We start from the raw sequence: 9,364 nt of genomic DNA, 5'->3' as shown, positions 1-9,364 counted from the left end.
ATCAAACAGATGTTGGATTCCGGAACTGGATATCTAAGGGTATAACAACACATTTCTCATTAATAGATGAAGGTAAAGTGAAAGATTTCCAAACACTTAAAATCTGTCATAATCTGGAGAAACAGGACTTTTACAGATATCTACAATTACGCCATTATCTCAATCAAGAAGTTATTAGATCCCTGGATGTTCAGGAACCAGTCCTTCAGGAAATATTGATGGCATACCAGACAAAAGTTAAAAGAGGTATTGTGTCACGGCTGTATAAGGGATTTATGAATAAACAAACAAATTCAACGTTATATGTGAAAACAAAATGGGAAAGGGAAAGTAACATGAAAATAACTGATGAGGAATGGAGTGGCTGCTGCATATTACAGTGGAAATGTACAAACTCATATTCATGGAGGGAATTTGGTTGGAAATGCTTGATCAGGTTTTTCATTACTCCAAAGCAGAAAATTTCTGGTTCCGGGGAGGAGACTAAGTGCTGGAGGCAGTGTGGGAGTGAAGATGCCAACCATTGGCATATATTCTGGGATTGTCCAGTAATAAAACAATATTGGATAGGGATACACAAAGATATCGAAAATATTCTTAACATGAAAATACCCTTCAAGTTTAACAATCTTTTTTTGGGTAACACAGACTTTTTACCAGATTATGCAAAGTATCTGTTCAGAATTTTAATTATTGCCTGTAAGAAAACTGTTACCAGACACTGGCTCCTCCCTGATCCCCCTACTCTGGAAAGATGGACAGAATGTGTTAATGAAATCTACCAGATGGAAAGACTAACTTTTTCACTCCGTTTGCAGATGAATACATTTGTAGTTTTGTGGTCAAAATGGGTATCTTATGTTAATCAAACACTACATGCAGGAATGTTGTCTTGATTGTTTCCGAGATGGTGGTAATCAAGGTTTTACTTCTATTGTACTGTTTCTTTTTATTTATTTATTTATTTACTTATTTTTATTTTATTAACAAAATAATTGTGTTGGTTGTATTTTACTTCTATATGTATTGAAGATTTGTCATATAGTAATGCACCCTTTGTTTTGTGTTCTAATGTGTTTGTTATATTTACAAAAATCGGAATATTGGAAATGGAGAACTGTGGTCTTGATCACAGACTGGAACTGTGACCATGTGGTAAATGTAAATCTGGCTATTGTATTGCTCCCAATGTTTCAAAAAAAAATAAAATATATATTTTGCAAAAAGATTTATTAATATGAATTGATAAGTCAAAATACATGAAATACACTGCAGTGGTCAAATATTTGCTCAATCTTCGAGCTTCCACAAAATATTTGCCCCAAATCAAGATCGAACATCGGTTTTGATTCTCCCGCCACAGGGGCGGTTACTTTTCACTCTTGTGAGTAAAACCCATCCTTATTGGCTCTTCGATTGCATGGTGACATGTTGGACGAATCTCTTTGTTTTCGCTGTCCAATGAAGAAGGGCATGCTCTAAACTCTTCCCATTTGGGGGTTACCCTCGGTCATAGATCAACAGGTTCTTGCTTACAGGTGTGAAATCTTAACCAGGTTACAGTAATTTACATTCTATTGTCCTAACCTAGACTAGAACACCAGGGGGCTGGAGACAGAAGGTCTCTTCGTGCTGTATAGGGGGCAGTTTCATTCGTATGTTAATTGTGGGGTTTTAATCCTGTCTCTCTCTATCTGAGCCAGGTGTGAAGTCTGAATGAGTGTGGCTGAGTGTAATGTATGGAGTTTTAAACTTTGATGGTTATTGTATTCAATCATATTTCCCTAACCTGGCTGCAGCATACAATTTAATGAAACAAAAACATAAGAATACATGGTTATTAAATCAGCATTATTTAAACTTCATTTATCTCAACAACCACTGGTCCAGGGAGTGCCCACAGAATGCCGGAAGAGGCAGAGGATACCCAAACCAAGGGGTAGCGCCAGTCCCCAACCCACACGCCATCCCACCACCTAGTGCGCCTGGCCAGTACCCACTCTCTTATGAGGGAGGGTGGGACCAGGAATGACGGTCCACAGGGAGGGGAGGGGACAGCGGGGGAAAGGCAGACCCTATGCTGTCCCTGTATGTCGACGGGAGGGACTTCCCCTTTCTGGTTGACACAGGTGCCACTTTTTCCACCATCACTGCCCCTCCCGCCACAGGACTATTATCCTCCAAGACAGTGGAGGTTTTGGGGTTTGAAGGGGTGGGACAGACTTTGCCAGTGACGTTTCCCCTTAAAACGAAACTGGGTAAACAGGCCCTCAGCCATCCGTATGTGGTGTCGGCAAACACACCAGTGAACTTATTGGGGAGAGACTTGTTGATAAAACTGTTCTCCAGATGGACTAACTGTCACATTACCAGACGGGATGTCGGTGGTCTGCAGACCTGAAACCACACACAAAGGGCAGTACCTGGTATAACCGGTGAAGGGTGAAATAGCGGAGATATACTGGGGACTATTGATACCGGAAAAGCCGGACAAACAGGGAATTTTGTCACAGTACTTTAAGTGGAGGCCATAGATCTCCCTCCTCGAGCCATACTTTCCTCCGCCATACCCCCCTTATGTAACCCTATTTTATGATCGACAGGGCGACGAGGTGTATAGAGAGGGGTTTGGGGATGCAGTGTGTGGGGACAAGTGGCAGATCGGGTCTAAGTTCATATATGTAGGCCCTGAAGGGGTAGCGGCAGATGTACAGTTGATTGACGAGCAGGAACAGTGGTACATGATGGCGGAGGAGTTCGTCCCGCATGTGTCACTGGCCCTGCATCCTAAACACCAAGCAAAGACCTGGGGCCCATGGTTAAAAGAGCGGTCGAATGCACTGAATGGACAACCACTCAGGCGTCAAACGTATGGTACTCACCCAGCTGTAAGACATATCGGTTAGAGGCACCAGGGACCGATTGGGTATATTTAGAAGCACTCACTAATTTGACCCCTGATCAAAAATGGTTTACCTACATTGACCTGGCTGATGCTTTTTTTTCTGTCTCCCACTAGCAGATGAACTCCGTGACATCTTTTCTTTCACACACGAGGGGATAAATATGGCAAACCGGATGGGGACAGGGCTACCACATGAGTGCTCGCAAGAGGTAGTGAGGGAGAGTAAGACACGAACCGATCTGGAGGCAGAACCCCTCCAAGGGGCAGAGGACCTCTTCACTGATGGGTGCTGTTTCAGACACGAACAAGATGGGCTGAGGGCGGCCTTTGCTGTAGTGAAACTAACACCAGAGGGTCTAGTCACAGTGAAAGCAGAGAGGCTCCAGGGGTTGCAGTCAGCTCAGAGAGCAGAAGTGAGAGCAGTGATAGAGGCACGCAGGCAGGCCAAGGGGAAGAGAGTTAACATTTACACAGATTCGGCATACGCGGTAGGCGCAAGTAGTTAGTGTAGGGTATATTGTGTCAGAATGGTGATTTATGGCCCTGGGGGTCGGGACTTCCATATTGATGTGACAGGTGGGCGGAACATCCGGTTTGTAGGGTGGGACTTCCGGTATGACGTATGTTAGGGTGGGACTTCAGGAGTGACGTATGCATGTCCGGTGACTTTGTGATTTATGATTACATTGATGTGTCAGTGTTTGATGTTTTACAACGCCTGATGAGCAAACCAGTGTTATAACAGGTGGGTTATGTTTGATGATTAACAAATGGGGCTTAGGGTTCCGGAATGTTAAATTCCCAGGCAGTAAATAAGTGTTGTGTCAGCGGTAAGGTGTTTGGTGTACAGCAAATGGTGTTCGACAAATATAAAACCCTGGTGTTTTATCTTCTGACAAGTGGTGCAACAGCTGGCATACAAACAGTGGTTGTTAACCTTTCATGTTTTATAGGTTGACTGGCGTGGTATGTGTATTTAACCCTTGGTAGCCTATGGGGCTTTTGGACGGATTTCACTACTGGTACATTTTGGGTCCTAGATTCATTTCTGTAACAGATACAACCTATTATGATGTATCCTGGTAATACCAACCCCTCTGGCTACAATAAAAACACATAAAAACAGACTTCTGGGTCACTATTTATAAAACATTTTTCGGAAAACATTTCTGCCATTCAGCATCAAGATTTTTTTTTAAAGCATTATGAGATTTTGTGTCAATGGTATTCTTCCCAAAAACTCAAGAACATCCCCATACTATTTTGACTAAATATTAATTTTTATATCTTATATATAATACAAACGATGTATTATGGTTCAAAACATCATATATAGTGATATACACCCTTGTAATATCTATCCTTGTCTACAGATGAGCCTTTCTAAGATGCATTGGCAATGTCGTTGCCTGGTGAAAAGTTCTCATAGCAACCCAAACTATACAACTATACAACCCATATTATACACGGACAACCCCAATTATACACGGAACGCTTCACGAAAGTGGCTACAAATAATATACCATTGGAATCGGACGATTATGGCGAATCTATTTTTCGAAATATTTATGCAAATGAGCACTGTCCGCGATATTGCGGATGTCGACTTAGAAGCGTTTAAACCACGCTGACATCGGTGATGGTCAGTCAGTCTTGCCTGAGCGAACTTACCTACACATTACAAAACATGGAGGATTGTGCAGCTATGAAACACCGGTGAAAGCTAACATCTTAAACGCAGCTCAGCGATTTGGTAAGAAATTGCAAATGGACCGCAAAGATGCAATCAACATGCCAGCCCCGAAGAAACCGATGCAGAGTTTAACCCGAATCCATCAATTACACCCGGATATGGTGGCACAGGAGTGGAAATTGGACGATGGTCGGATTGGGGGATACATCTTCAACCCAGAACAACCGGAGGTTGCATTTTATGAATTACCCGAAGGCCAAGTGTTTAAGGCTGTTGTGACTGAACAAATGGTTTTTAATGCCAGTTTATGGGTCACCTTTCGAAAAGTGTTTTATTTGGGGCCAAAACAAGGCCCACATAATACAGTAGATGAACTGTTTAAAGTTGTCGAGGGGCTGAAAGAGTATGACTCTGTCAGATTGGAGTTATTTCCGGAAAATATCAGCGGGTTAGATTGTGACTGCGGGCTGATCGACTGACCTAAGACACCAAAGCCCCGCCTTAAGCCAACACCTTCATCAGCACAGCATAAAAACCGACAGACCGCCGGTGACATTCAAGCAGTCGGAAGAATTTACGAAACATGTCTCAAGATTACAACCAAGCGGCGATTGAAGAACCCAAGGCTGAGGACTGGCTGTGTGACGCCTGGGATGACAATGCTGAAGCCTTCTACGGAACCTCTGACCCAGACAGCTCGATTCCACCGGCATACCCAACAAGAAACTACCATTGGATTGACAGGGTTGGTGATCAACTAGGTCCTCTTAACCTGTCATACCTTTCAAATGCTAACAAGAGTTATCACAAAATGGACAAACAACTTGCACCAAAAATTTTAAAGATCATCAAAGCAACAATGGGTATGATTCTGGAAAACGTTGTTGGGGCTATTCTACACAAAGCATGCATCGGATGCGAAGTGGACCACCCGAGCCAGACAAGACATTCATGTCTCGAACCGCCTGAATATTTTTTTGAGGCCCATTATGATGACATTGTGGCGACAGTTTTAACACCGCGACTGAAACATGTGTTGGTCAAGGCTTTGAACGCATATGGTTTTTACACACCGATGACTGATGTTCACGAGGCCGATAACTTTCTGCACGAGCTGAAGTTGGAGCCGAACATCACACAGAGACTGAATGAGAAACGGGATGAATACATGGACACATTTAATGAGGATGTTGTATGCGACGCAGCGGGGTCATGGTGTGATGAAAGCAAAGAGTCTGTTGTCTAAGGCCAGGGTAGCTTCAGTTCTCATGTTAACATGTATATAAACAAAGACTATGAGAAATCTGAATGTTTGCGTAACTTTTCTGAATATATTGGTTGTGTAATTTCGAAAACTCAAATAAAACATTGTTAAACATGTATTAATTCTCATTATTGCTCGAACACTCTACAATGTCTGAACAGGTTATGAAAAGTATTTACTATGACCCGGCAAACCCAGGTGCTTATGTGGGTAGAGAGGGTTTGAAAAGAGCATACTTGGAAAAAACCGGGGAGATCCTCAAAAATTGTGAGGCCGATGACTGGCTGCTCGCCCAGGATACATACACGCTACACAGGCCTGTAGCTATACATTTTAAAAGAAATAGAGTTATTGTTCATGATATAAATTCACAATTTCAGCTGGATTTGGTTGACATGAGTGCTTACAGTGTGGAAAACGATAACATGAAATTGATGTTAACATGCATAGATGTATTAAGCAAATACGCATGGATTCGCGTGCTGAGAAATAAAAGCGCTATAGAGGTAAAGCGAGCATTTGAAAACATATTAAAAGAAGGAAGAACACCACAAAAAGTCCAAACGGACAGGGGAAGGAGTTTTTTAATTCACATTTTGACATGTTGATGAAGAAGTACAACATAAAACATTTTGCTACAGGAAATGATGTCAAAGCGAGTATAGTTGAGAGGTTTAATAAAACAATTAAATCACAAATGTGGAGGTATCTGACAGCTGCCAACACTCATCGCTATGTTGAGGTTATTCAAGATTTAGTTCGTGGGTACAACCATAGCTACCATCGGTCTATTAAGATGAAGCCTGCTGACGTTTGTGAAGAAAATGTTAGATTAGTTCTCAAGAACCTGTATGGCACAACATTAACGAGAAATGGTAATCAAAGCTACAAGTTCCAGGTTGGGGATACTGTGAGACTCTCAAAGCTGAGAGGAGCGTTTACAAAAGGCTATGAAAAAGGGTACACAGATGAATATTTTACAATAACAGAATGCATTCCTCGGGTACCTCCTGTATATAGAATAAAAGATTACGATGGTGATGTGATAGTTGGGACCTTTTATGAACAGGAATTGCTGAAAATAATCGTGGCTAAGGATAAAACTTTTAAAGTGGAAGCAGTTTTGAATGAGAAAGTACAGAAAGGGAGGAAAATGTGTCTTGTGAAGTGGCTTGGTTAGTCTGAGAAATTCAACAGCTGGATACCATTGGAACAAGTGGTTGACCTAGAAACTGGATAAAACTCCAGGATTTACAGGATCACGTCATTTACATTGACTGCAATCAGCATGGGTGACGGTGGCTTCTACATAACGCTGCCCAGTAACTCATCGAGACATGTCTATCCGAGCAACACAAATTCGTGCTATACCACTAAATTTGCCAAAGGTATAGATTTGAAAGGCGATTGGGAAGTATCTTTGATAGAGTTCCAATACCCGCATACGTGGAAAACTTTTACACGGGGCGAAAAAGCATTTGAACTACTTGACTTGAAAAACAAAACTTGGAATTATGAACTCGACACCGGTTATTACCGCAGCATATTAAAACTAGTGATAGAGCTCAACAGTCATATAAAAACACATGGTTTATCGGTGGGGTACGATGAATTTAAAAATAGAGTGTTTCTAAAAGGTGAGCCCCAGTTTAGTTTGAAATTTAGCGCAAAACTGGAAAAGATATTGGGGTTAAAACCAGGCGAGTGGTGGTCCGCCACATGGTATGGAACATACCCCACAGATATTCTGGGGGGGTTTAACACAGATATAATTGATTATCAATGTGTTGGTGACAGTCATGTCCCACTGCTGCGAACTGTACATATTACAGGGAGAAAGAATGAAGTTGTCACAGTGACGTACGACAAGCCACACTACGTACCTCTTAGTAAGAGACAATTTGATGAGATTTGTATTGAAGTAAAATCTGATCAAAACCAGCTGGTTTCATTTGTAGTGGGGAAGGTGATTGCAAAATTACACTTCAGACCCGTCAAACAATCTTTTAGAATTTAGAGTTTAAGATGCAGCTGCAGAAGCTCTACGATGATCCTCAGGTATGTTGAATACTACACAACCCAGGCCGGTAACGGTTTACCAGGGTATCATGGTAGCTCAGCAATGTATGGGGCCGGTCTAGGGGGCCTTTTCCGAGGGCTTTTCCGGATGGCAATACCTTTGTTGAAGCGTGGGTTGTCCATAGCAAAACCACATCTGAAGAGTGCGGCTAGGAATATAGTCGGCGATGTTGTCAACAGTGTTATGTCACGACAAACAAAACAGCAGGATGGTTCTGGATTAATGGTTATGTCTCGAGGTGTTAGAAAGAGACCACCTGGTAGGCGGAGCCTACCCAAGAGTAAAAAACGCAAGAATGAGACAAAAACAAGAGCCAAGGTTAAAAGAGGACATACACCCCGGAGGACGCTCAAAGGGAACACGACAAATCTGATTAAGAATATATTTTAGATAGAGATGGCACTCCTACACCGTATGTCTGGCGAATGTATGAAGACAGAGTTGGATTTATTCACAGTTCCATTCACACAGACATCTATTGAGAAAAATACATACATTGAAATACCGACCCTATCAGCAATATCAGACGCAGCCCCTCTGGAGTTCTTTATTGCCGGAATGGCGAAGACTACGTTGATCTAAACAATACTTTGCTGTACCTACGTGTAAAGTCACTAAACCGGACGGAACTAATATTGATGCCGGAGCAACGTGTTGGGGTTATTCAACTATCCGATAGTGTTGAAAGTCTAACACTTCCCCGAGTTAGTTTGTTGGAAAAGGAGAATAAAACACCGGGAGTCAGGGCAATTACCGTATTATATGTCCATTTTATTACAGAAGCTTCTTGGAGACCACGTGTCGCCGCACAATGTCTAAGGATCAACATTCAACAGATCATTTTTATACTTCTACTACGCCCAAAAAAGATAGAGGCGTTAACTTACAAAGTGTGTGCCCATTGGCCCAATCCCAGTTTTATTCCTTATAGGGATAACTGCAAGTATCCCCTTACCCCCCTTCTGGTTTCTATCTTGTCTGTCATGACTATGTGTGTGTGTCTCTGACCTGTGACCTGTTTCTCACAAAAACAGACATACTAAATCTTTCTCTCCCCGGCAAACTGCTTAAACAGGGTTTCCTATTCTCCTACTTGCTTCCTTCAGTTTCAGCTCATATTACAAACATTTAATATTTTTGTTCATTGGTTACAACAGCTTATAACAATTCACTAACTTATATAATCAATACATCTACATTGGTTACAACAGCTTACAAACAGTTCACTAACTACATACAATCACTACATCTACAATTCCCCTTTTGATCTCTCCCCAGAGAGATCACCCCTATTTCGCCAAGCTCCAGTTCCTCCCGGGTCATGCTGCTCCAGTAGAGGCATCAGCATCCCTGATGGCGATCCTGGAGCCTTCTCAATGGCTGTAGAAATCACTCTCATGGCAAGCCCTCTTAATGCATGGG

General features: G+C 42.1%; 1 protein-coding gene across 1 annotated transcript in view; it reads left to right on the top strand.

Annotated features, from left to right (window-relative positions):
- The first annotated feature begins 7,887 nt into the window (after positions 1–7,887).
- Positions 7,888–9,364, top strand: part of LOC109615455 (forkhead box protein P1-like) — a 114,052-nt gene continuing 112,575 nt past the window's right edge. Inside the window, exon 1 of the mRNA XM_034288326.1 lies at positions 7,888–7,920. Within this exon, the coding sequence (XP_034144217.1) occupies positions 7,888–7,920 (33 nt within the window). The remainder of the gene's footprint in view (positions 7,921–9,364) is intronic.

This window comes from Esox lucius, chromosome 19 (assembly GCF_011004845.1).
Source record: "Esox lucius isolate fEsoLuc1 chromosome 19, fEsoLuc1.pri, whole genome shotgun sequence".
Taxonomy (NCBI): Eukaryota; Metazoa; Chordata; class Actinopteri; order Esociformes; family Esocidae; genus Esox; species Esox lucius.
The sequence above is the reverse complement of the archived record's forward strand: the minus strand, read 5'-3'. Positions and strand labels throughout refer to the sequence as shown.